The 27,859-nt window shown below is 40.6% G+C and overlaps 4 protein-coding genes across 4 annotated transcripts in view; 2 read left to right on the top strand and 2 right to left on the bottom strand.

The window, feature by feature from the left end:
• The first annotated feature begins 44 nt into the window (after positions 1 to 44).
• On the top strand, positions 45 to 3,961 carry LOC116395535 (rhodopsin kinase GRK1-like). Its single transcript, XM_031869516.1, has 7 exons — positions 45 to 989; positions 1,751 to 1,878; positions 2,334 to 2,491; positions 2,586 to 2,669; positions 2,762 to 2,886; positions 3,003 to 3,204; positions 3,384 to 3,961. The coding sequence occupies exons 1-7, from the start codon at positions 291 to 293 to the stop codon at positions 3,671 to 3,673; spliced, it is 1,686 nt and encodes a 561-aa protein (XP_031725376.1). The 5' UTR covers positions 45 to 290; the 3' UTR covers positions 3,674 to 3,961.
• Positions 3,962 to 4,393: 432 nt separating this feature from the next.
• Positions 4,394 to 6,772, bottom strand: LOC116395560 (protein-lysine methyltransferase METTL21E-like). Its single transcript, XM_031869549.1, has 4 exons — positions 6,652 to 6,772; positions 6,323 to 6,480; positions 6,128 to 6,245; positions 4,394 to 5,209 (listed from the first exon to the last, which is right to left on the bottom strand). The coding sequence occupies exons 1-4, from the start codon at positions 6,770 to 6,772 to the stop codon at positions 4,812 to 4,814; spliced, it is 795 nt and encodes a 264-aa protein (XP_031725409.1). The 3' UTR covers positions 4,394 to 4,811.
• Positions 6,773 to 10,801: 4,029 nt separating this feature from the next.
• Positions 10,802 to 14,238, bottom strand: LOC116395530 (titin-like). Its single transcript, XM_031869511.1, has 6 exons — positions 14,103 to 14,238; positions 11,998 to 13,293; positions 11,752 to 11,834; positions 11,494 to 11,634; positions 11,209 to 11,320; positions 10,802 to 11,096 (listed from the first exon to the last, which is right to left on the bottom strand). The coding sequence occupies exons 1-6, from the start codon at positions 14,137 to 14,139 to the stop codon at positions 11,029 to 11,031; spliced, it is 1,737 nt and encodes a 578-aa protein (XP_031725371.1). The 5' UTR covers positions 14,140 to 14,238; the 3' UTR covers positions 10,802 to 11,028.
• A 2,503-nt stretch (positions 14,239 to 16,741) lies between these two features.
• LOC116395458 (junctional adhesion molecule B-like) overlaps positions 16,742 to 27,859 on the top strand; it is a 26,271-nt gene continuing 15,153 nt past the window's right edge. The window contains exons 1-9 of the mRNA XM_031869373.1: positions 16,742 to 16,898; positions 19,351 to 19,416; positions 20,155 to 20,265; positions 20,435 to 20,584; positions 21,329 to 21,510; positions 21,616 to 21,724; positions 21,818 to 21,925; positions 23,179 to 23,197; positions 23,298 to 23,343. Of these exons, the coding sequence (XP_031725233.1) occupies positions 16,847 to 16,898; positions 19,351 to 19,416; positions 20,155 to 20,265; positions 20,435 to 20,584; positions 21,329 to 21,510; positions 21,616 to 21,724; positions 21,818 to 21,925; positions 23,179 to 23,197; positions 23,298 to 23,343 (843 nt within the window). The 5' untranslated portion in view covers positions 16,742 to 16,846. The remainder of the gene's footprint in view (positions 16,899 to 19,350; positions 19,417 to 20,154; positions 20,266 to 20,434; positions 20,585 to 21,328; positions 21,511 to 21,615; positions 21,725 to 21,817; positions 21,926 to 23,178; positions 23,198 to 23,297; positions 23,344 to 27,859) is intronic.

The following is a 27,859-nucleotide window of genomic DNA, read 5'->3' as shown; positions in this document are numbered from 1 at the left end:
GTGTGTGTGTGTGTGTGTGTGTGTGTGTGTGTGTGTGTGTGTGTGTGTGTGTGTGTAAATGAGGGTGATGCAGTGCTCAAAGTGTGCTGGGATCTAGTTGAGACACCAGTCTCAAGTTCCCGTTTCTCTCCCATGCTGCCTCTCCCACTACTCTGTGATCTGTGTACGTTTTCTCATTTTCGCTTCATCCTTTTACCACCTCACCCCTGCACATTAGTAAGCAGTATTTATCCCCTTTTCCCTTTGCAATGTCTCCTTTTTGCGTTGCCTAACAGTCACCTGCCCGCGACATGGATATCGGAGGACTGACCACAGTGGTAGCTAATTCTGCTTACATCAATGCTCGTGGAAGCATTGATGGCACCAGTACAGCAGCAGCTCGGGATAAGAAGTACCATTCTCGCCTCAAACTGCCCCACATCACTCTGTGTGAGGACCTGAGGGACACCCTGGATGTGGCCTTTGACGCAGTCTGCGTGCAACAGCCTATCGGCAAACGCCTCTTTAAGGAATTCTTGGATTCAAATACAGAGTATCACGGGGCTTGCCGTTTGTGGAAAGACATCGAGGGATATGACCTGGCGGAGGACTCAGACAGGGCAAAGAAGGCCTCAAAGATTGTCGAGCGTTACATGGACCCCTCTGCCAAACACTACTGCCCGTTCCTGGCTGAGGACATCATAGCTAAGGTGAAGGAAAGCCAGGAGGCTGCAAGCGATGATTTGTTTGCTGCAGCATTGGCCTCAACGTTGGACTTTCTGCGTGAGGCCCCCTACTCTTTCTTCCTGGAGAGCTTGTATATGAAGCGGTATCTGCAGTGGAAGTGGCTCGAGATGCAGCCCGTGGATGCAGACTGTTTCCTGGACTTCCGCGTGCTGGGGAAAGGTGGGTTTGGGGAGGTCTCTGCCTGTCAGATGAAAGCCACAGGAAAATTGTATGCCTGTAAGAAACTCAACAAGAAGAGGCTGAAGAAGAGGAAAGGCTATGAGGTGAGAGAAGAATTGTAACTCTTGCTAATATGCTCCTTTATTCACTATACTGTTGGTCTTTTGTGTTAGCCTTTAATTTAAATAAAAGGCTAATGCATAGTTTTAAAACAGGGCGTGCATTTATACTGATCAACTTTTCCCAAACATGTTTAACACGGAGGACTGGTAAAGGTCCAAATTATGCACATGCTGCAGGTTTTGGGCACTTTATAGTTTGAAATGCAATCTTTTTCAGTTTGTGGCATGTTGGGTCCTTTACTATTATTAATATCATCTCAATATCTGTCAAATAGTAATAAATACATGCCACAAAATGAGAATAGTATCGTCGCATTTCCTCGTACATAGATTTCAGGTAAACACAAATCTCTTTTAATTGCGATGTGCGCAGTGATTTGAATAATAAAGGCATTTTGCTGGCGTGGTGTTTCAGAGACAGTGCGCTGAGCGGAATGGGATGCTGCTAATCATCTTTGTCCCTGCCTCTGTCTCGTTTGGCTTTATCCTGCAGTATTAAACACTGAGATGGGGATAGAGTGATTACTGGGAGCTTTAGTGGAAAGCTCTGCTGAATGGAACTTCTTGGCACAGTTACATCTTGCCCTTGACTTGTCTGAGGTCATTTTTTTTAAACCTTTTTCAAATGGCATGTTCGTCGTCAACTCGATAGAAGAAAAGTCTGTAGTTTTACATTTTCTTTTTTTTAAATGTCAATGTACCATTGTTTTTCAAAAATGGCCTTTTCTAATGCCCTCCTGTAGGGGGCGATGGTGGAGAAGAGGATTTTGGAGAAGGTTCACAGCCGCTTCATTGTGTCATTGGCGTACGCCTTCCAGACAAAGGAAGAACTTTGTCTGGTCATGACCATCATGAATGGAGGAGATCTCAAGTAATTTCACACTCATGTCTCAAAGTGATGGTTCCTAACTACTGGCACATGGGTGCAGCTGCATGTGTGTCAGTTACAGTATCTCACTAACATTCATGAAATAAAGGTACCTGCTCAGGACCAGCTGTATTAGATACACTGAACTGCAGGCTTTATGCAAATTTTAGCTGTTATTCCCAAGAGACATGGTGCGAGAAATAACAAAAACAACCCTGAGTTGTCCCTTCAAAAGCACCAGCCACTTAAAGTCACGTCAAGTTGTCTTCTTTTGAATGAATCCCTTTTACATCTTTAAAATCTGATTTTAATGTGTGTGGACTGTTAGTTTGCAAAATGAGAGCATTAGGAGAACAACAGCATTCTAGTATGAAAAAACAACATATATAAGCTGTAATAGTGCAATTGTATGCAGATATGTCTTTATGATGGAGCTACATCTCACCTGTTCCCTGAAGGTACCATATCTACCTGGTGGATGAGAACAACCCGGGGTTTGAGGAGCCAAGAGCCTGTTTTTACATCGCTCAGATCATCCAAGGCTTGGAGCACCTCCACCAGAAAAGAATAATCTACAGAGATCTCAAACCAGAAAATGTGCTTCTAGATAACGATGGTAATGCATTTCAATTTAGACACTCGGGGAAAACAAACGCCTTGTTGGTGTGTAAATACTAGCTAATTAAGATATATTCATGTTGTCCAACCAGGGAATGTGCGTATATCTGACCTGGGTCTTGCTGTGGAGCTAAAAGAAGGCAAAACAGTGACGAAAGGATATGCTGGGACACCAGGTGGGTCTCAGCCGTATCAACAATGTCCTATTGAGAGGCGTACTTTCTCTGTGAACGTACGAAACATTTTTTTTTGACTTTATCTCTTGCAGGGTACATGGCTCCAGAGATGCTGAAAGGAGAGAAGTATGACACTTCAGTCGACTACTTCACTCTGGGAGTGACGCTGTTTGAGTTCATCGCTGCTAAGAACCCATTCAGAAACAGGGGGGAGAAGGTCAGTCACATTTCGTTAAACCTTGAGCTTCACCCTGTGCACAGAATGGCTAACTTTGTGAAATAAATAAGAGGATCAATCTTATATATAATTAAGAGTATTCGTCTCATGTTTAGGTTGAACGTGACGAGATGAAGGAGCGTATGCTCACCCTGACGGTGACCTATCCGGACAATTTTAGTGAGCATGCAAAGTTGCTCTGTGACGGGCTGCTGGCTAAAGAGGTTGATCAGAGGATGGGTTTTAAGAATGGATGCTGTGATGAGATCAGAGCACACCCATTTTTCAGTGACATCAACTGGAGGAAACTGAATGCAGGTATCTATATATTTTCTGTACTTTTGTGTCTTCTTCAGGGTTGTGTATAACCTCTATAACTTACATAAACATTTGCATGAGTGAACACAAACTAAAAAGCTTATTTCTATTTTAGGTGTGTACCCTAAGAATGGATTCAATCCTTCGACAGTTTGATTTTCCATTTCTCGCCTCTCCAGGTATTCTGCCTCCTCCTTTCGTCCCCGACCCTAAAGTGGTGTACGCTAAAAGTCTGGATGACGTCGGGGTTTTCTCCTCGGTGAAGGGAGTGGGCTTGGACGACTCTGACAAGACCATTTTTGATGAGTTTTCCTCAGGCAACATCCCGATCCCCTGGCAAGAGGAGATGATCGAAACGGGCATTTATGGAGAGCTCAACGTTTGGGGTCCTCGTGGCAGCGTCCCGAACGACCTCCGCCGAGAGTCGATACTAGAGCAGCCAAAGTCATCAACCTGCTGCGTATCGTAGAGTCTTTGAAACACCTTGAAAATACATCAAGCATACAGACTTGTGCAGCATGAAGACTCAAATACTCTGGACAAAAGTCTCTTCTGAACTTTCTGATTGCAGAGTTAAAACCATTTGAGACTTTAAACTTTATTGGTAAGCGCAGGACGACAACAAGAACAGAATGGAGGTGGATTTTCAACCTTGAGTGGACTTAAACATAGATTTAGCAGAAAGTAGAAAAAAAATAATTCATTGACCTCTGCCCCCCCCCACAATCCATCTTCATCTTCTCTTTCTTTGACTATCTGCTCATTCTCTTCTCTTTGTGTGTGCAGGTGTTAAATGATTTTAATGCTTTTAGATTTTAAATGCATTTTGAAAAATCTGTATTAAAAATTATATCTAAAGTGTATTTGGTGCTGAGTGATGTTAGGCCCATGTTAAACATGTGAAATGTTGAATTCCCTCTTGCATATCTGCTCCTATAGAGTGAATGCCATTTAATGAAAAGAGCTTATTTCTTTACGGTCCCTAGTTTTTATTATAAACAGCTAAAGGAACTTCTGCTGTTGAAATACCAAAAAGCTACAGCACCAGATGTTCCATAATTGACGACGAAAAAACCAAGAGCATCATTTTTATTTTAAAAACACATTGTTGAGCAAAAGTTGAATAAATTCAGAAATCAACTGTATAAGAAAGTGCTGGCAAAATAAAAGAGCTTATTGAAATGGAGATTTGAGCGTCATTTCTGCCTTCTGCTTGGATGTGGGTTTTTTGTTTCAACATCAGGTGGGACACATATTCATTGGGGGTCTGGGGGTCCACCCCCAGAAAATGGTGAGCACCAAACTCTTCATTTCCTGCATTCTGGGGATTTTTCATGCACCAATTTATGATGGAAATGTCTTTATTTATGTAAAGGAAAACACAAAATTCTGACACCAGATGACAATTCAAAATAAAATGCAATATAACGCAATTAGCCCCCGAGGCATTCTGTATTGCTTTCAAATATTTATTCTTCAGTAGATCAATGTTGCTGTGCAACGTTAATTTAAATCAGTAAGAGTAAAATGTAATTTGCTTTTTTCCTCAAAATTTGAACACAAAACCTTCAACATCTCAGGAATCTCCACCTCCTGACGCTCCTCCATCACTCCTTCGCTGTGGCCTTGTATATCCTCACCTCCTGCAGTGGGAGCTCAAGTACCAGCGTGCTGTTGAAACTGCTCTTAAAGCACTCTGTGAACCCCAAGTCTGACTGGAACCGGATCTTGTTGGCCCACAGCAGCGTTGTTCGACTTCCTGGTCGGCAAAAGTGCCGCATGGTTTCCAGCAGTTCTTCGAGGCAGCCGTGGGGATAGACCACGTCGGCTGCGAGCACGTAGTCGTAGTGGTAGGATGGGTAGGGGAAGTCTCGCCCCAGGTCCTGACCCCAGGTAAGGGCAGCCACCTGAGGTGTGTAGCGGGACCGGCCCTTGGTGTTCCGCAGAAGGTTAAAGGTCAGATTGGACAAGATGTCTGGCAGGTCAGTAGCTGTCACCCAAGCACCTGGAAAAGAGTATCAAAAAACAATAGCAGCTGAAGTACAGATAGAAAAAACCCAGCTGGCTCTTCCTCTAGCACCACGAGGTTGACATTTGTGGTATTGAGTGAAACTATTGGATGGATTGCAATGAAATGGTTTATACATTTATGTCCCCCTTGGGATGAATTGTAATAACTTGGTGATCCTTAAAGTTGCTTTAAGGACAGCTTATAAATTACTATCTCCATGCTTGATGTGTGGGATGTAAAACAGATATTATAAGTCTTGAATCTTATTGTCTATTGATAGAGACAAAGGAATGAGGAGAAACCAGAGGCAACCACAGAAAGGCAATGATTCCCTTTGTGTGAATGGGTGTTGTATTTAATATGGAATAAAATGATACTTATGTTTCCAGTGCATGATTGATAGAGGGACCAAAATATCCCTCAGTCTGATAATCACTCTGTTTGTCAAGATCTCTTTACAGCTGCAGCCTGCTGGCATGTTTGCAACGCAAAAAATGTGTTGTGGGTGGATATTCATGTTCCTCAGACAATGAATCACAGTGTTTAAGTGACCCGCTGATGTTTCCTCGAGTTCCACCAACAGTTCCACTAAAAAGCCAAAATGTAAAAATGTAATGTATGAGCAGATATTCAGGGCATATTAATGCAATAAATCCCTTCATGGCGCTCCCTCTAGCAGTATACGATCAAAGAGTACCACCACTGTTCTTAGGTAAGAAATTAAAAACTACAAGTTCGACAAAAGTGTCATTATTATCACTAATTTGATAAATAATTAAAAAAATAAAAACTGTTTTTGTTGTATTAAAGTCGGAAAAAGGCCTGTTATGAGTTATGTTATTACTTCAGTGTCGAGATTTACTGTTGGATGTTACTGTTTTACATATTGGGACTCTATTCTCATAGACTTACCAAGCAGACTGGCCACTGTTGAGAGCAAGCCAGTCCCAGCTCCAATCTCCAGCACCGCTTTGTCCATCAGGTTCATCTGTTGCTGGTTATTCTCCAAGAACTGGCTCAAAGCTATTGCCTACAGAATAAATTCTCATTATCACATTTGCAGCAACAGAGGAGTTCAGAGAACGAGCAGACGCACACAGGACGTACCCCGGGCCAGATCAGAGCACCATAAGTATCCATAGACTCGCGGATGCTGATGTTATGACCAGCGATATAAAAAGTCTCCATCCCCAGCGCGTAGTAGACACTCAGCTCCCAGATGTTCCTCCTGTCCACAGCCTCTCCTGCCATCACTTTGTGGTCTGCTGCAGACGAGAGTGTTACACGAAGGTGACAATGCTGCAGATTTATGGGATTTATCAGTGTAACAAATCAATCTGTTTCCATCTGTTTCTCTGCAACACAGACACCAGACTCGTGATGGCAGTGCCGAATACAGAGATACACATTCTCGTCAGTGTTTAATCCAAAATTACCCCCATCTGTGGGCCCCTGCTCCACCCGTCGTTCCCCATCCTGTTTGTCATCCACCTCCTTTTTCTTTCCATGATGCTGCTGCTGTCGGACATGCTGGCTGTCTGTGGACGGTCTCTCCATGACCACTGAATCAAGAATCAGTCAGAATCTGGTTTATTGTTTCAGTAGGTTTTCACATACAAGGTATTTTCTTCGGTGTATTGGTGCATAACAATAAACACAGAGAAAATACAAATAAAAGAAAGTTAATTTAAGATACATAGAATTGAAAAAATGCCACAATCTTTCCTGCTTAATCAAACGTTTTTGTGACACAAATACCATCACAGTGTAGTTTTTCATTATTAAATGAAGAAACATTTGCATTGTGTCTCTTGCTTGGGGTTGTGTTTTATCTTTAGTGTGCAGAATTAAATGTGATTTATTTAAGCTCAAAATAAACTAGATATAGTGCATTAGTCTATTTGGCTGTCATTAGACTCCGGTCTGGAGCCCAGAAACACAGCTGGTTAAACCCCCAGGTTTAAGCTCCACATGGGAAGCATCGGGTCGATGCACATCCCATTCAGCTGGATCTCCATGCAAACATAAAGGGCACAGTTTGATGTAATTCAAAAAGAAACATTATTGTCAGAAGTATGTAAAAGTGATTTACTGATTTTCTTCTTCTTCTTCTTCTCATTCACCGAAAGTAAAAAAAAGAATATGTTGCTGAAACATACCTGTATGAAGCAATCGTCTGTTATTCCTCTTTCCTCTCTGTTTGTGAACTTGTGTCCGCTGTGTTCTTGTGTTTATAGAAGCAGCATCGTTGGTGACATACGCCTGAGCGAGGCTAGGATATTTGGGCAGACAGAAGCAGAGAAACAGATTTATAATCTCTGACAGAGAGATGAGCAAACCTGACCCCTCCCAGAACTTGAACATCAACTCTTGTGGCCAGTGTGCATATTCCCTATATCACTGAACACTTTTGTGGCTTTAAAATCAGATCCAGCATTTTGTATCCTCTGAAGATTTTTGACAACATCTGCAGAACAGCTCTGATTGTTACTGCCTCTCATCCTTAATGAAGCAGACATCTGGTTTTAAGCAGGAGTTTCATATAGGACTGTAGGGACATGCAAATATTTGAGAACATGTATTCACACTGCACGGCGCCAACTTATTTGCATATTTATGTTTATCCTGGGAGGCAGATGTGTATGAGGTTTGTTATCGATGTGTGCCACCTGCCAGGCTTCACATAAAATAGGGTTAATTTCTAAAACAATCAGCAGGAGAGTGAGCAAACTGTTTACAAAGGCCTGGCCTGGAACTGACACATCCCCCTGTGCCATCTCTTAATAACCTGTGGGCTTCTCCTTTCTCCCTCTAGGTCCCATTAGACAATTAGCCATAAAAGAAAAGGCTGTGATCTGGAGAACTGTTTTCGGGCCTATATAAACATTATTGGGGTGGTAATTCATTTTGAGTTGGGTTATTAATCTTTTCTTTTAACCCTCCTCTTGACTGCAGCATCCTCCGCACAACATAAACATCAATATTTTTTTCAAGATTACTTTTGGGCATTTTAGGCCTTTATTAAACAGCGATGCTGGAGAGATTAGTGCGCGAGATGCAACAAAAGTCCCCAGCGAGATCTGAACCAGAGACGTTGCAAACCTGCAAAACCCCGAGACAGAATAAACAAAGACACAAATCGAGTTAGTATACTGCAATTGTGATAAAGTGGGTGAGAACACACCATTTGTCCCCATATTGCACTGATCTATAAATCTAACCATGCTTGTCAATTGTTTGTGTACCATACCCACCATGTGTTCTAGAGGGTGAGGCACCCAACCATTTCCTCCCCCTAATATATTTTTGTACAGTCCCTCAGTGTGACAAAAACAACATGCCAACCACGGATTTATTCACCAGAAGGGATGCAGACAACTAAAATATAACTGCTTATTAGGCTATTTTACATGACTTTCACAAATAACTTCATGAGTTGTTAGGCTGCGAATAAAACAATTTGACTGTAACTTGTTCCACGAGCAATGTTGAACCTCTAAAACACAGTCTTTGCAGACTGAGCTGTCACTTAAAGTCGACATGACTTGTAGAAAATGGTCTAAAATGTGCCCTTTAGCAAACATTAATAAGCTTTAACACACAATATCATCAAATTCAAACAACCATTGGTTTGCGTATGCATATATACAGCTGTGTAATCTAGTGAACATCAAGTCTGCGTCAAGATACACTATTGTCATAAGGTAACACAGATTGGAATTTTTAAATCAATCAAGTGCCTTGCCTCACTATATTGACGAAAAATGAATGCAGACCTGATGATTTCACAAATCACGAACGTTTTATGAGTCTTTTTAAACCATCCAGGAATTAATGGAAAGCTGTACAGGGGCAAACATGTATAGAAAATACCTTAAAATTCATACAATGCATTCAAAATATGGTTAGAAATATTATAACGTCTACTTGATTTGTGGTTAAAACTTTCACTCGAACACAATGGCATGGCCTTTTAAGTATATCCCACCTTTGATATAAGCTAAAGCTATTTTTTTTCTAATATCTGACTACACAGAGTCGAGGAATTACGTGGGAGCATCTCAAAACACTGTTTTGTGTGTTGTTTGTACACTGACATGAAGCAAAACCAACATGTTAGTACTAAAAGTCTGTGATGTGAACACAGACTCCGGTCCAGTCTGTACCACAACGTTCTTGCCTGAGCACAGATGCAGGAGTATTCAGCGTGCCCAGTGTTGGTAAGCTTGTCTGTGGCGCTCAGTGGGGAGGATTCACAGCGTCAACACAAACAAGTCAGCAGACAGCTGGTTGTGAAGCTAGAAAATGACTTGAACTGACAGACGGCAAGCAGCGACACTGAGTCACTCGCTTCTAAACAGCAACAATACAACAAGCAGTCAAGGTATTTGGGGATTTCCAGAGCACCAGGATCTCGACGCCAGGAATCAACAATGATTCATCAATCATTGTTGCGGAATGATGTTATGCACATAATGTTCTTCTTTTGCCAAAATGGCTCCTGTTTTATTTTTGTCTTATTCATCTTTTTGAATGTAGTAAATATACCCACCTGATGATGACTAACGAGATCGGATTACATACAGAATCTAAAAATATGATGATGTAATGTTTTCAATGTTAAGCGAAGCCAGGGTATGCACATTCAACTGTGATCTCTTAAATCCAGCAAAGGTCATTTTTCCAGGTAGGGGAACAATGGAGAATCTGCAACGCTCACATGGGACGAATAATGTTGTGTAGGATTGTAACATTTTTCATATAAGTGAATGTGTTTGTGTGGTGGTGGGTGTATGTATATATGCGGGGCAGTCAGCACTTAAAACAGAAAGATGAGGAGCTGCCAGTCATTACTTTAGAGGTGGTAATCCTCACCTCCACGTCCAAAGGGCAAGAAAAGGTGTGGCCGGTGGAAAATGAGTCAGAGTCACACACTGCAACATGTGAGTCCCTGCAGGCTTTACAGTAGCTGCATGTGCAGCGTGAGTGTGTGAATACATCAGTTATATCCATCATTAATGGGCGCTAAGCTCCTGTAATTTAAAAGGGCAAGGTGAGGATTGGAATTCAATGAGTCTAGATGCCACTCTGACAGAAGAACATAAACATAGATATCCACACAGCAATGTTGCAGACAGTAAACATGAAATCTGAAATCTCATTGTGAACAGCTTTCATCGCCATGATAGATTTTTGGCACCAGAACGAATTACCGTTGATGGGTCCTGGATGGACTGGGGGTTTAGATAAACCCAACAGACTGATGGTTGGATCACTGTTTCCTGGAAAACGTTCATAACTTAAACCTAAAATTTGGTATTTGTGACACACAAACTCTGTACAATATTCAAAGCATCAATACAGCAACAACTATTTGAGAGGCAATTGATATGTTGTGAAAATTGTTTTGTGGACCTTTGATTTCTTAACAACATTTATATTAGTGAAATATACAATATATGTAATTATTTTAGCTTTATCTAAATATTGAAATACACTTTTTGGTACTTAATAGACTAATAGACACACTTGAACACACTTGTATACTAAGTACACCTTTGAATGATGTATTCTCATGAAGAAATAGCATGTTTTTTTTTATTTACAAGATAAAATCTTCATCAAAAACAAATAAAATCATATTTGAATATAATGTGAAACATGACAAGTCCTGATCTTCCAGTTGCATTCAATAAAATGTGTCATGTTTAAGGCATTGCCTTTTAGTCAGTCCATTTGCTTTCCAAAATGTGATTTTAAAAGAAAGGAGTAACAAACTCTGCATCGCATGAGACAAAGAAGCGGTCCATTCACTAATGAGGGTAGGAGCAGATGAAAGCCTGAGGTTCCCAGCATGTGAAGTCATTGAACTTTCCATTTCCTGAAACGATCAGCAGATCAGAAAGTCAGAGACACATTGGTTGATATCCATCTTTGGTGTAACATATAAAAGTATTTTTGTTGTTGTTCAGCCACAACTGTCCGACTCTTACCATGTGCCAGCACTTCCACACATTCCTCAATATCTGCTGTGTTATTGGGCTCCCCTGACAGCCAATCAGCGTAGCTCCAGTGGGATCCATCCAACCAGATAAAGCGACCGGTCTGACAGATAACAGGGGGTTAATTGATGGGACATCAGATGGAGTTGTTAATTTAATTAATTTTCCACATACAAATACAGCAATGAAACAAACCACTCTCATGATGTGATTAGTGTCGGCTAAATTATCATTAACAGATTTAATACCCGTTACTCCCTGACTGAGCACGCACACCTTTAAATATCGTAATCCTCCAATCCAGCTGCGAGTAAGTGCTCCGTTTTCCCGCAGCATCATGTTCATCACCTCTCTGTGGATGTGTTGGCCTGTGATGGAGGCCAGGTGTCCCCCAGCCACATGTTCCTGGCAGAAGAACTGCAATGAAACAGAGACGACAGAGTATTATGCACGGCTGTGTGTAGCTTAAGAAGTCTAAATTTATAAGGATGTAATGGTGAATCTATGAGACAGTGGAGAACACAATGTATATACCTCTGCATCTGCAGCCGTTTTCGGCCCTCTGAAGAACTGGTAACACCTTCCCTCGAGTGTCACACCAGGACAATGGCTCCGCCCTGTGGCCAAATGTAAAATTACAGTATTCTCTATCTCATTTCAATTTAGAGGATAGGTTCACATTTTCCAAATCTATCACAACCAAAACTCTCGTGCACCTAAGATTTTTTGTTCACTGTGATTGTCCCTCTTGTCCATGCTGTGTTTATGCATATGCTTTACCTTGCTTGTCTTGATTTGGTGATGATCTTGTTTCTTCATGGTTTTTAACTCCCTGCCTCATTAAAGCCCGTTTTTCTCTTTTAGGGGCCACACCAATCTGAACTCCTCCATCAGGACCGTCTTCCATTTCTGGGAGCCCCATTGAAGACTGCTTCTCCTCCCCGACAAACTCACTCCCTGGCTCCTCCATCATCACATAGTCCGTCAAAAAGTCTTGATGTGTGCCATAGTCCATGCCCATCCTAGCCTCTTCATTTGGGAAATATTCCCTTAAAGATGAGATCTGCTGCCCCATAATGTCCAATGCGGGCCCTTCTTCCATGATAGCAGCCTCTGGCATGACCTGCTGATGATAAAAAGATTCTTCGTCTTCAGGCTCCAGCTCCATGATTGGTTCTTCATCTGAAACATTGTCCATCTCACTCATAAGCCCCTCCTCCTCCTCTGGCAGAGGTTGATTGACAGGATTATGATTCTGAAATGCCGCCCTCAAAGAGTTTTCCACGTCTGACAGCTCTGTGTTGTCGTCATCTAGTGGCTCCAGCTCCATGATTGGTTCTTCATCTAAAACATTGTCCCTCTCACTCATAAGCCCCTCCTCCTCCTCTGGCAGAGGTTGATTGACAGGACTATGATTCTGAAATGCCGCCCTCAAAGACTTTTCCACGTCTGACAGCTCTGCGTTGTCGTCCTCCAGTGGCTCCAGCTCCATGATTGGCTCACCCACCATTTCATATTTTCCCTCCATGTCAATGTGCCTCTCTTCGATCTCCCGGCCCGTTTCAATCTCTGCCTTGAGGTTCGTTTGCACCTGAAACTGTTCTTGAACATCTGGCTCTACCTTAACTTCTGATTTCACCTTTAATTCTGAGTCATCGTTGAGCTCTGGCTTCAACTCAACCTCTGGCTCCACATCAGGCATAGTTACTTCAGCCGTAACTTCTGGATTCAGATTTACTTCTTGCTCCACATCAACCTCTAGATCCTCCTTAACATCTGGCTCTGCTTTAACATCTGGTTCCTTCTTAATCTCTGTCTTTACTTCCCCCTCTTGCTCCTCTCTAACTTGTGGCTTTACCTTGATCTCTGGTTCCACTATGCTCTGCTTCATGTCCACTGGCACCGGAGCCAATTCTTTCTTCAGCTCCTCCAATCTTGGCCTGACCTGAGGCGCAGGATCTTCCACCACCACATGACCCTGCACAGGAACCCAGTCTCCCAGCAGAGGGCTCTGTTCTCGTTCAGTCAACACTGGGGTTTGTTCCACACCAGGAGCAAACGGCATTCCCAGAGTCACTGCAAGGACAAAATAAAAGTTAAATTGCCGGTGAAATAAGGCAGATTCCCTTACCTGCCCCAATGGAGGAATTATAAGACAATGGACCCCTCAGACTGTAAGAGACAAACTGCCGAGTCATGTTTAGGCGTGTTGCGTTTCCATGTAGTCATTTTGAAGTTTTATAGTTTTTATAATCTTCTTGTATTGATTTTGCGTCTATCTTTGGTCGTTTTGCATATTTTTGTAGTAATTTGATGGACTTTCCAGCAAGAAATATCAAGAGTTACTTCAAAGCTCTACATCCATGTACTCATCATCACATAAAGCAGGACTAGAGACATGCTGTTATGCAGTTCATGTGGAGCACAGCACCAATTACTGGAGCACCAATTACTTTTTATTCAAACCAAAATACCATTGCCTCATATTTTCATGGTATTTACTTTTATATATAGTTTTATTTCTCCCAAAAGCAGTTAAAGTGTGAATGGGTGAATGTGCCGTATAAAGCGTTTACATTGTAAATCCTGAACAATAACCAATAACCAATCACAAGAATGATTTGTACAAGATATGATGAGATAAACAGGGCGTAGATGATTAGACTCGCTTTAACGACGTGACAAAAAATCACAGGCAGATACATTTTAACTTCAGTCTTCACAGAAATTAAGTGACTGAAACTTTACTGAGAGTAAACGTAAAGGCTTTAGTGACTGAGAAATGTTAACAGAACCCAAACGCAAAATTGCAAAATGTAAATTTCAATAAAATCAGTCTTTTGGAGAACACACTTGTAGAACAATGTTGAAATGAAATCTCTTACCTGCTAGGCTCAGTGAGAATAATGCCAGCGTCTTCATCTTGACCTGTTTGGCCAAATCTGTATTGATGATTGAAGACTTTGATTTACAAATGTGCCTTGTACTCGTAAGTTATTACCAGCTGTTCATGTGCTCTTCTCTTTGCGACTGCTATTTATCTGTGTTTGGTTAATCTTTATGTACGCTATTAGTCCTGCCCTCTTTTATTCCACCTTCTGTCAGTAAGCCATAAACCAGGGCCTTCCCGTTACCTTATCTTATCAAAAGATCTTATTTTTTCTCTTTTGTTTCCTCTTGGCATGCAGTCCATCATAAAAGTAGAAAGTCATTTATTGATTCTTCAACTGAAAATGGCTAAATAAGAAGGTTGGTTCGAGCCAAAAGTTAAACTGTTACCTCATGTAAAAACAACCAAAGATATGACTAAAAAAACAAACTATTTTGACAATTTAGCTGACAAACCAGCCACAAAGTATAATAGTTGACACGTAATTCTCACAATAACCGTCTACTAGATCTGGACTATGACCTGTTCAATAACTAACTGTGATTCAGTGGTATTATTAGTAATACATTTCATGTCTGTCAATGAACTCCCAAAACAATTTTGTATTTTCTGTCTCTCACAAAATGCTGCTGTAAATATACTCTGGAAAGGGCCGGACTGTGTTCAGCAGGAAAGTCACCGGCTCAGAAAGAACTGAAGAAAACATGAACACTGTGAGCATGAGCATGATTATTAATGGGTTTAGTGTGTATGTATTTCTCTCAGGGGTTCACTAAATCAGAATTAATATTTCCTCACCATCATCTTCAAGTTTTGGTGTTGCTCCCACCTTTAAATTAGATGCTCTGGATTTGCCTCGGCCATGGCCGTGCCTCCAGTGGTTCCTTGTGTTTCCGTGAACATTTTAAAATGATAATTGAAAACGTATTCATTCTGCGTTAATTTTAACTAACTGTCACCCTTCATCTCATTCTGTCGTGTCGTCACTTTGTTGTAAAGTACGAAAGTTGCCACATAAATATAGTTTATCATAAAGTTTCTAATCATTGTGTTTCTTGTGTTTTCTGCTTCCTGTGTGTTTCTCTAGCTGCGTTCCTAATCTCCTTCTTTATCTTTTAACTGTTAGCACTGCAGCTGCCCTTACAAAGTACATGCTGTTGCAGGAAGTATGCATTCAATTGGGATATAATACTTCATTATAACACGCCACCTTGAATGTTGACCCTCTTGCACATTCGTGCGCAGAGGATTGTGGATTGGCAACAAAACTGTAGCTGAAACTAAACACAATTTTGGTTAGACAACAAAACTACTTATACATTAAAACATCTTGGTTTGGCAGACTTTGATTAGAAACATATATGTGATAATGATAAATACAAATGGGACCTTGAATCAATCCAGGTACACAGTGTTTGGTTGAACTTTGTGCAGTAGAGTGTGAGGAGGACAGCTGTTTAAATGGCTCCTCTCACTGGTTGTTACCAACGATCACAATACATTTACAGCCACACCTTTGTTCATATAAGATTCACTATCTGGGAGAGATTTGTTTATGTAAACCATGTTTGTGTAAAGTGAGCAGCGGGTGCTGAGCTGGGTTGTTATCGATGACATGTGTAACATGACAGCAGTGGATCCTGCTCACAGCAGAGCAGCTGGGATTGCTGATTGTGAACAGGTGTTGCAGCAGAGATTTTGTGACTTTGTATTCCTCTCGTATGCGTATGCACACGTGTCTGCATGGATGGCCTCTTTGTGTGTGAGTCTTTGTGTGTGCATATGGCCACAAATGTAAGCATGTGTGCACATTAACGAGAATGAGCGACAATGAGCTGTTGTGTGGCTGCTGGTGGAGAGAAACCTAATAGCCAAGGGCACAGTAGCTCAGCCAGCAGCTGTTCCATCTCTGCACCTCCTATTACACCCACAACTCTAACCATGTGATACTAAGTTAAGTTAATAAGTTCAGATGGACAATTACTTGTTTTAAAGAAATTATGTCACTAACAGGGCAGTTCAAAGATCTATTTAGGCGTAAAGCTTTCACTTGAGAACAAAATATTTCCCCTGTTTTTTTTCTGAATTAACGAGATTATTATCTTGGTAATTGTGAGAAAAGTTTTCATAGAAAAAAAAATCTGCTCTGTTTTTCTGAGTTAACAGATACCTCAAGATCCCAAGATCATTTTTTTAAAGCTCAATTCCATGGAAGCAAATAATGTCCTGCCAGTTTAGTTTAATCCAGATTTATCTTGGTTTGGGACATCAGGGGGACTCGTGTCTTTACGCAATATATTGTTGCTAGTTTGTGCATTCAAGACATGTGGTGACTCAAGAGACAATCAGGCAATTGCTCCCTCACATCGTACAGAAAACTCCAGCTTTCAGGTTTGAGGGATCTTATTTATTCAGAAAAAAAACAGAGCAAATATTTTTCAATGGATTCTCTGATTTTCTCTGAAGTTAACAGACCCTTGCCAAAATAAAAGCAGCTCATATTCCCCCGCTGGCTCCGCCTCCTAAGAGACCAGTGGTGTCCCTGAACGTCTCAGGACAGCAGCAGCAGCGCTCCCTTTCTGTGCGCGCTCCCCGTCAGTTGTCCTGGATCCGCGAGAATGCGCGCGTGCTGCAGATGAAACTTGAAGAAGCTGCCAAGAGTTTGGAGTAAAACTCATCTCCAGACTGAACAGACACATACGGACCTCACGACGGGTCTGTAACTCACCGTGACTAGACATGAACACCATGAAGATCCTGGCGCTGCCTCTTCTCGTCACTTTAATGAATAGTGAGTTTATTTCTGGTTTAATAAACAATTTATTCAACAATAACACCTTATTAATCACATAACAATAGGCTGCAATATGCTAATATATATATTGCTAGAAGTTTTCAGTGGAAGAAGTGCATTAATTAGGTTGTTCAACAGATTACGTTTTAGCCAATTTATGATAGCAGGCACGTTTTAGGAGCTTCTGCTAGTCTGCGGTGTGTTTTTAATAGGATGCTCAGATTATCATCTCAAAATGGTCAACATTTATAAAGATGTGCATAGAAGAAACTGTTAAAAATGTATTTTGGACTGCTATACTATATCACCCCAATATCTCTATACAACTCAGTTCACCATTTATTAGAGGCAAAGCTCAAATATGATGGTGTACCATAACTTTTCAAATTCACCGTAATATGAAAATGGTATCATTGTTTTGTTTGACTTTTTAAAAAATCTGCAAAGGAAAATTAAAAGAAATCATCAAAATCATCACAAAGAAAAAGGAATAACCCTCTTCCATTTCTGGCCTCCATTTCTTCCTAAATATTTTGTGTAGTCCATCAGAATTGTGGGATTATTATGTGATTTAAAAAAAAAAAATGTACTATTTAATTGAAGAAAAATGTTTTGATAAGAAATGTTTTCTTCAGGCGATGCATGTTTGGCCGTGTGCAACAGATTAGCTAGATTTATATTGTGACAACTCCTAATGATTTCAACATGAAGCAGACTGATTGCTTTGTTGTTTTGGTTTATGTTTTATTGATCCTTAATTCGTGAGATGTAGTATGTGCATGTTCAGTGGAGGAGCTGTGATGTGTTCAGGGACTGCATCAGAGGGTGACATTGTGCAGGGAGTGGTTGCTGTTGGGCTCCCTGTTTACATCAATCTCGAGATCCACAGGGTGATGAAACACATCTCGTGGCCCCGCGGAGGAGTCTGAGATCCCAACGTTTCAGTTTGAAGATAGCCGCCGACTGACCCTGTTGCTGATTGCACTGAGATGAAAACGACCACTCGCTATCTGGACAAATGCATTTGAAGTTGCTGTGGGATTTCTACGGGGCAGAGGCTGCTTTCCAAACAACACGCTTTAAGTTGCAGCTTTGACGCGTGTTTTGATCTTTCTTGTGTTTACTCATGAGGACCAAATTTCCTCACAGAGATTAAAAGATTCAGACATCCTCAGTTAGGACAAGGCTGGTGAAGAATTGTATTTTATTTTTCTTCCTTTTAGTGTCAATGCCAATGGCATGGTATTATGATTGGTAATGCTGAATTTAAAATCATTATAAAACATGTAAACAGTTGACATTTCAGATTAATTCCTTTTAAAACTTCAATGTCAATATGGACTTCATGTCTTTAACATGAACTAGATATACTGTAGCTTAACATTAGTTCATGGCAAAAATTCAGTTCAATGGTTAAAGCAGGTTTAGGTCAGGCTGAGGGTCAGGGTTAAAGGTTCAATCCGTGAAGAGCCTCACAAGTGTGTTGCGCAGATATCTGGGTGTGTGTGTTATTGTGCCAGCTGAGAAGGGTAAGGTTACTGTCACAAAGAGCTTCTTTGTCTGTGAAAGAAAAGCATGCTTTCCATGTGTGTGGCACACACACACACACACACACACACACACCACCCCCAAATGTTCACTTCATAATGCGAAACCAGACGTATGCTTTAATATTTTGCAAATAAAAATGATAATTTATCGTAGTCATTTTCTCCCTTGTCGTCTGGTTACAAGTTGTTTTGTCCTTCACAGTGAGCAACAGCTGGATTTAAGTTTGCTATACATAAAAAACGTTCACATCAATTGAAATATATTCATATTTAACTATATTTTGGTAAAGCTGGGTTTTAGTTTTTGCTGCTGTGAAAACTTGCCATAGAAATCCATCATCAAGGAATTCAAGCTGACTACAGCTGCTGAACTCTAAAGATTTTGGGCTTTTTCAGCATGTTTGTGGGGGAATGTTATGTAGGCTCTGTGTGTGTGTGTGTGTGTGTGTGTGTGTGTGCTGGAGGGACAGCTCACTAAAAGAGGTTATCAGGTCGGGATAGAGCAGCTTGTCAGAGAGTCATCCGTCACCTGCATTCCTACACACCACCGCTCCTGGTACCACCAGGATGTAGCTAAACACTACTGTGTCTGGGAGTTCATGTGTGCACCCACACAAAGAGAGAGCAGATATGCATTGTGGGTTATATTACTTTTTGTATACGATTCCATGACTGGTGTGTGTAGGCTGATACTCATTCTCATGGGCTTTTTATCCTGTTTACGTCTCAGGTCTGATTGCACTACAGTCCAAAAAAGCTCCAACACTTTCTGGATCTACAGATATGTTTAGCTTGACAAACACAGCGAGATGTAATTGTTTGTCAATTATGTGAGCAGAAGAAAGATGATAAAAACAATAACTATTTACAACAACTGGTTGGTCCTCTCTCCTCTGCAGGTCCTGTCTTCGTGTCAGTGACAGTAAGCAGCAGTAGACCCAAAGTGGAGGTCCACGAGCACACAGGTGAGACTGTGCAGTATTATTTATCCTTCAAAATGACCATAACTCTAGTGAACAACATTGTATAATGTGATTAAACATTTGTCTTATCTTTAATGTTTTAAAATAGGAATACAAGACCCCGTTTTACCAAATTCACCATATTTTCCAATGGATTTTGCCGCCCAATTCCAAATGATAGGAATAAAAAACAACAATGAGAGAAAAGTTCACTTTATGTTATAGGTATCTGAACTGTAATATCAGATGAGTGGGAGTAGAAGTGGAGTATTGGTGTGAATATAAATGATGTTAATGGACACATTTAGGAACAATTTGACAGCAAAGATGAGGGGTGAGATATTATCTCTGATATCTGCTTTTCTGTCATTCCAAAACAAATCAGTCAAATTAACAGACAAACCAATGGAAAACAGATTTATATAATGCAACTTAAATTACTCTTATCTTCTTTAGTGAGAATACCAGATACATCATATGTTTCAGAATAATTTGGAAAATTAGCTAAGATAAAGGGGAAACAGAAGATATCTCATTTCATGCGACAAAAAGCGGGAAAAAAACAGCCTTCAACGTACATTTGAGCTGCCATTTAAACCTGAACACATCCAGTACTTCATGCTGACCAGTATTCATGAGCACACAGTTGTGACAAAAAGGCAACAAATTACAAGAAATTCAAGCAAAAGTATCTCTACTGTATTCATAAAGTAATTTCCCTGCTGTGCTTTCTGTCCTCAGATGCTGTGCTCGCCTGTGAGTTCAGGACAGAGAAAGATCCGAACCCTCGAATTGAGTGGAAGAAGAAAGGAAAGGAAGTGACTTTTGTGTACTTTAATCACAAATTTACGGGTTAGTGAAAGACCTCTTCTGCACGAATTCCTTTCACTGCTCTGAGCTGAAATGGCTGATATTTTGCTGCTTTCCCCCCATCATCCTTTCATTATTACCTTTTGATTTATCTTTTTTTTTTTTTGCCATTAGTTAAGCTTTGTCCATCATCCATCACCTTCCACTATAGGGTCTTATGCAGAACGGGCAAAGATGGAAGGAGCGACGCTGACGATACACTCTGTTACTCAGAAAGACTCGGGGGAATACCGCTGTGAGGTGACTGCCAGCGAGGACCACGTCAACCTCGGGGAAGCCACTGTAACCCTCAATGTGCTCGGTAGGACGGGAAACAGGCATGCGTTTTATGCAGGTATTAGGGGGAATGTATGTGTACTTCTGTGAGACAAATGAGGGTTAAATGACTGAAGCAGACGTCAACGGCATTCCTTGGAAATGTAAACAACATTTTTGCTGTCTGAAATCCTCATTATGAACGTATAGCTCTGCTAGCTTGCATACCACCACGGTACCCTTTCAAAACTGGTAATTGTTTTTTTGTTTTCTGCATTTCAGTGTCATGCTTATGAATGAGGGAAGAGAATTCGCCAGATTAGCCGAATCCCCATTTGGTTATAGCTTTTCAAAGAGCAATATCATGAAATATATTGATTATACAACCTAAAATGATCTATTCAGTTATGGAGGATTTATTGCTCACGCCTACTTTAAGTTGACAATTAATTTAAAATGTGACAAATTTCAGAAATTCCACTACATATTCAACCACTGTTTCATTTGAATGGGAAAACAGTAGTGACAATAAAGTGGCAGTACCAGGTTCCACCATCTCAGTCCTGGCAGAGGGAGTCATTTCAATCCAGTTAAATTTTGGTAGATTGATTATTGCTGCAATTGTAGCTTTGATGCAGCAAATTCATCAACCCTCTACATCAACCAAACAACAAAATGCAGCAACAAAAGTAATATTTTAAGTGTTTTAAGGTGGACAGAAATGAAAAATCCTATATTTTGTATATCTTTTTTCTGTAACTCAAGGTGCTTTACCTCCCTGCCTCCTTAGTGCCTCCTCACATCCCGTCCTGCGAGGTGCCGAGCTCTGTGTTTGTGGGCTCAGGCCTGGAGCTTCTCTGTAAGGACAAACTCAGCGTGCCTCCTGCCACCTACTGCTGGTACAAAGACAACAAGGCTCTGACGGCCACGGAAGATTCTCTATACAGCGTCGACACAGACAAGGGCACACTGGTGAGTACACACTAAATTATACAGACACTTAAAATGCACCCATATACAAACAAAGTTATGTTATATTATGCTCTTGCTCTCCCATCTTGTGTTTGTTTGGAGCAGAAGTTCAAGAGTGTGTCCAAGACAGACGCAGGGATGTACCGCTGTGAATCCTCCAACAGCGTTGGGGCGCCCAAGAGCTGTGTGGCCCAACAACTGAAAGTTATTGAATGTAAATGGTTTTGGTAGAACTCCTCTTTGAAGTTTCCATGTTTCGCTCCACTCAACACAGACTGATGAAATTCTCTCTCTCCACTCCTTCTAGATCCTTTGAATATGACGATTTTGATAGCAGCTGCTGCAGGTTTTGTGACGCTCGTCCTTTTCTGCTGCATCAGTGTGTGCGTCTGCCGACGCCGAGGCTGCTGCAGGAGTGAGTAGTGTGATGCTGCGTATGTGGCCGTTTCATAGACGGTATAGATGTTTGGATGTGCGTGTGAGGTAGCGGTTTGTGCCTGTCTTGCAATCATTGCTTTTACATTTGAGGCGTTTTTGCATTTATAAAGCACAAAATAGAGGTAAAAACCTGGCAGGTCATTTAATAAAAATAATGGACAGCATATCCAGGAATCTAAAACTCTCTGTCGCGCAGTTGCATTAAATATTCCCTTTTTATTCCCTTATGAAGTTATGATTTCAATTTTTTTGTCTTCCGTCTTTGTTTGAGTCAAGGTCTGAAGATGCATCTTGTCAAACAAGGAAAACTGCTCGGTCATTTTACGCCAGCGAAAATATTTTGTAGTCAGTTTGATGTTGATTGTCTTTGAGGATTACAGACATGTCCTCAGCAACACAGCATGCTGTTTTTTTGCTAAGGTTTTTGTCAAAAATATTAAATGTAAAACTATTAAGTGAAAGTCAAAGAATGAGTGAGGTTGCAACTAAATGTGTGCCAGTAGTTCCCAACCTGGGGCCCGGGGCCCCCTCAAGGGATAAAAGTATAGGTTCGCTTCAAGGAAAACAGTTTGTGAACCTCTGTGCTAATCTGCAGACTGTGGAAGTATTCAGATCATTTACTTAAGCAAAAGTAGAAAAAAGTATAAATACCAAAATGTAAATATAAAACAATGCAAATTAAGGTCTAACATTTAAAATCTTACTTAAGTTAGAGTATTTAAAAAAAAAAAAAAAGTGTATAAAATGCACTGACCAGTATTTTTATAACAAACAATGGTCAAACTCACAGATAAGTTTCAATCGTCAGTGCAGTTTCCAGCTTCAGCGAGTGTTCTAGTTTCTCCTCGTTTTGGTTTGACGAGAACTTTACTGTTGTGGTCTAACTGCTCGTGTCAGCGTTGTTCTCAGTGAAAAAGCTCTGATACATTCACTGTACAAATACCTGCTCAGCACCAAACAGCAGACATTAAACAAATACATTAGCTGGTGAGTAATGGAGCATTTGAGCTGCTAACAAGACAGACATGTCCCTCCGAAGAGCTACAAGAGAGTGAGTATTGGACATTAGTCAGGTGGACAGAAACAAGAGTCTTAATGCATACTTGCGTAAATGATCTAATTACTATCCACCACTGGCAACAGATTAAGAGACACATGTACAACTTCTTTGGGCAAGTATGATAGTGATCATTAATGTTACCTTTTCTTCTTTGTTGTTTCTCTGAATAGAAGACAAGAAAATAAAAAGGTGAGGGTTTCACTTGTCAGCCTGATTCTTGTTTTGCCTGCAGCTGTGTGTTATTGGCTGGTAATGAGCTCAGACTGAACCGCTTCCCTTTGTCTTTCAGCACCAAGTCCTACAACCCTCCTCCTCCTCCTCCTCCCATCCGCAATGTGAGTGATCAGAGGAATCATTATCGTGCCGGGGCTTGTTTTGTTCACTGGGTTGCCATTGAATTCTGTTAAATTGATGATAACGCTGGTCCCTAGCTAATTAAAGGAAATGATTCAATGTATTTCTTTCTACTCTCTGCAGATCAAGCACTACAAACAAACTCACTCCTTCATGATCTGAGGGTGAAACACTCTCTCACTTTGACTTCAAACCACCCAGAACCATTTGGACGGCGGCTCACTGCTTTCCGGGACGGACAGATCTTCAGATATTAAGCTAAAACAAAGAGTTAAACTGAATTTTGTTAAAACATTGATGCTTCCTAAACACTGGCATTTATGGGTTTATAGTTTCCTACGGTTCCTACTTTTATATCTACTACAAACTTAGAGTCCTGTAAATATGGGGTTTACTCAGCTCTTTCTAATGCTATTACATGTTAAGAATCCTTTTAAATCTTTTTTTAGAGTATTTTTTCAACTTATCTCAGACTTTCAGAGCCAAGTTCAACACTTCAGTATATGTTTTAGCTCTCTTACGCCACCTATATGCAAGTAACAGTTATTCATCCACACTTGACAAATACTGAGCTACTGTATAGATTGTATCCTTTTTATTGCCTTTCGTTTATATTTAGATGCAGAGTTGTTGATTTACATGAGGACATGTTTTTTCTCTTTTGTCATTTTTGTTGTATACTTGTTGTGTTGATCTCATAATTGTTTGAGCGACAGATGAACGGGTGTCTGCACACACTGAACGGTGCTTTAGAAGCTTTTAAAATATGTTATACTCTTTTGATGAGTCTATGTCTTGTTCAGTAAAGAAAGATGAAACAAAAATATCCCAGAACAGAGTTTATTGGCTTATTGGTGGTACAAAGCCAGGCAGAGGGAGTAGGAAGTTTAATGTGGATTTGATCAATGTCATTAAAAACAGCAACAACCATCCACAAGATGAAAAATACATTGTTTGGATACATGGCCTAGCTTGTGTCATAGCCTCCTCAGTATTTTACATGTCCTTTAATCTTGATCAAAACATATTTTTAGCAACCACACTAGCAACTTGGTTCTAGATTTTTAATCTGGTGAATTCCAATATTTTGGTTTATGACTAGAAGCCTACAAAACCAAAAACATCCCCATCAGCATCAGCTGTTTATGTTTAGTACTAATTAGCAAATGTTAGAATGCTAACATGCTGAACGAAAATAGTAAACAGGGTAAATGAACTTGTACTCCTATAGCGCTTTAACACTACATGTCATTGACCCATTCACACCCCTTCATACACTGATGGAACAGCCTGTGGGAGTAATTTAGGGTTAAGTGTCTTGCTCAAGGACACATCAACGTGGACTAGCGGAGCCGGGGATCGAACCGCCGATCCTCTGATTGAAGGATGTGTGCTTTGTGAGCCATGTAAGTATTATGAGATGATACATAGGCCTATATAGATATCTACATGCATAAAACATATACTGTATATATCTCACGCATGTTAGCAGGCCAATGTTAGCATTTGATGCTAGCTCAAAACTGTTGTGCCTAAGTAAACCCCACCAGAGCCTTGAGCATGGCTGCCGACTCTTGGTCTTGTTTATTGCTTATTCATATTACATTTACTCAATATACATTCTTTATTTTTGTGTATAGTTAAATCAACAGAAATTATTCACTATGCTCTCCTGTTTCCATCTTAAAGGGCATACGATTGCTAAGTGTTAAGCTATATAAAAAGTAGTACGTTGGTGTAGTGGATGTTATTAATGGAATATATGCTGCTCTTACTGACAGATGTACAAATGGTGGGTGTTTTCTTTTGATAGCGGCAGTTACAGACAGCTGTGTTGGAGAAAGAAGCTTTTACTCGAAGATAGTGACATCACTCCTATTTATCTAACTCCCTTTGAATTGTGTCTGTTTCTTTCTATCAAGCAGAGTTTTGGGATGTACAAAGATGTAGTGCTTCCCTTTGACCAGACAACACTGCAGTTGGTTGTGATCAATGTTTCTTTGTTGACCACTAGATGGCACCAAAGCACTGACTGTCTCAGCTCATACCAGCTCAGTCCACAGGCCTCCAGCTACACGATGCCAGCCATTAACCATTATTTGTCTATGAACAGTAGCACTATTGTCCTTCCTCCTTTTGTTCTCGTTGTTTTCCTATTCTGCCGCTCATAAATTAAATTTTTTGAAAAGCACGGATATCCTGCAGCTTCCATGCGGTTTAAAAAAAGATGCATTGTCTGTGCATGGACTCATGATTCAAAGGTTTAAGTCATGTTCATGTTAATGACCACACATTTGAATTTTGTTACATCTGGCTTGTGCATGATGTGTAACTGCAACAATACAGACAGTGTCAGGAACCAGTAACAGAAATCTATTCTCGTACATGGTCATAACCCTCTCTAATGATTGCATTAAGAGCCTTTTATTGATCTGGCTGTTTGGTAGCTCAAACCTTTCTGATCAACCACTCAGAAAGGACATCAGTCGAGCTCTGAAATATGCAAATGCTCTTCCACAGTCTGTGGTAAAAACTGCACCCTCAATGGGAGCGGCATTGGTTACTTTGAGCATAGTGACGATGCAAGTTGAATTTGAAGAATGTTTTTTGGGATGTATTCATAAGCCATCATGACTGAATACAAAAAGCATGATTTATTTATTACTCAGTACTCTCTCTTAGACATTTCTGTGTATCTGACAATATAAAACGAAACATAACCAAAATGGGACACTAATCGGATCATTTATTTCATCCTGCATGGTTTGTGCAGACAATGTTTTGTACTGTTGTCCAAATGTATTTTCTATTATTTGCCTTTTTGTCAGGACTGTGTGGGCAATCTCTCTCAGTCTATTGTTGCTTTGTTGCAGGACAAGTTACATCTTTATCATTCTTATTAGTATAGTGTAACTTTGTACAGCTCCCACCTGAGCTGGTCTTTTCAGCAACAATAACTGAAAACACCTTTATGGGTATGCAGGGCCTTCAATCGATAACAATGCATCATATTCTATAAGTAGATAATGTGTTTCAATATGAAGTCAAAGTAACGGTAGCTGTCAGATATATGTGTTAGAGTAATAGTTGCCTCTGATATATAGTTAGTATTAGTAAAATAACGTTAAATAGCAGTAAAGTTTAACTACCTCAACATTATCAGTAAAGCACTTAAGTAAATGTACTTAATTTCTCTCCAGTGAGCGCCTGTTGGTACTGACCCTGGAACACATTATAGACTGAGAGCACAGTAAATAGTGAACAACTCTGGACACAGCGTGGGAGTTTATTTCGACCCGTATGAACGCATCAAGAAACATCACACCTGCAAATCAGCCAACTGGCTGGTTCCTGGTTTTACTTTTCAACGGTTAGATGGGCCTGCAGGCACACAGAGTGCCACGAACACTCTGTAGCATACAGATCTGGTGGCTGGCTAATGGTGCAGCTTGACCGCCAGCTACAGTCATTTTTTGCGGTTTCCTTTGACCTTCTTAATGGGTCTTTTTTTATTTATGCACACTCGCCCTAGATTGCAGCTCAAGGACGTTTGAACATCACGTTTTGTTAATGTGTGTGTATCTGTCAGATAGCGACAGAGGAGAGAGAGAGAGAGAGAGTGTGAAAATAAGTGAGAGAGAGAGAGAGAGCGAGAGAGAGATTTAAATTTAAATTTTAATATTATTGTCTATTAATGTTATTGTGTATTAATGCTATTGTATGTTTAATATTTTGATGCTTTGGCAAAACCGTTTCTAAACGTTCATGCCAATAAAGCAAATTGAATTTGAATTTGAGAGAGAGAGAGAGAGAGAGAGAGAGAGAGAGAGAGAGACACACGTGTGAGTGGGCGGGGGCTGTCAGATGAAATCTATGTCACATGTTAAATTAAGCTTCAAGCCAGGTTTTGTCCAAGATGTCTCCTTCCTCATGCTGCCTTTTACCAAATTGGCTGCACCGGAGCCCTATACCTAAAATGCTCTCTGTGCATTGAGCTCCCCCAAACCCCCAGGAGCACTACTCATCTTTGAACAGGTGGCACAATGCTCACAGCACATGGCACAACACCCCTTAAGTTGTCTTTGCAATATGTTACAACAACAAAAATATGTCTCTGCCAGTTTTTATTTGTGAGGTGTGTTTTTTCCCGGTTGCTGGTGTTGCGCATGCGTCGCTCTCAGTTTTTGGCACATTTACAGCTCCCATAGCTCTGCACATTAGTACCTCTTGGGTTATGCACAGCTTACACTATACAGACATGTTTGTATTTATGCCTCAGGGGAATTGTTGTGGCAAAAGGAGCAGGAAGAAGACCACTGCCATAGGGATTACCACAGGAAACTCTCTTCCCATGGTAGTAAGAAATAGCAACATTTAAACATTTAAGGCCCACCAGACGACATCCCCTACAGTTTCATTAAATCTTTATACTGAGGTTCTCTTACAATGCTGTGTGTGTGTGTGTGTGTGTGTGTGTGTGTGTGTGTGTGTGTGTGT

The sequence above is a fragment of the Anarrhichthys ocellatus genome, unplaced genomic scaffold (assembly GCF_004355925.1).
Source record: "Anarrhichthys ocellatus isolate YVR2014 unplaced genomic scaffold, GSC_Weel_1.0 scaffold47, whole genome shotgun sequence".
NCBI classification, from domain to species: domain Eukaryota; kingdom Metazoa; phylum Chordata; class Actinopteri; order Perciformes; family Anarhichadidae; genus Anarrhichthys; species Anarrhichthys ocellatus.
The sequence above is the reverse complement of the archived record's forward strand: the minus strand, read 5'-3'. Positions and strand labels throughout refer to the sequence as shown.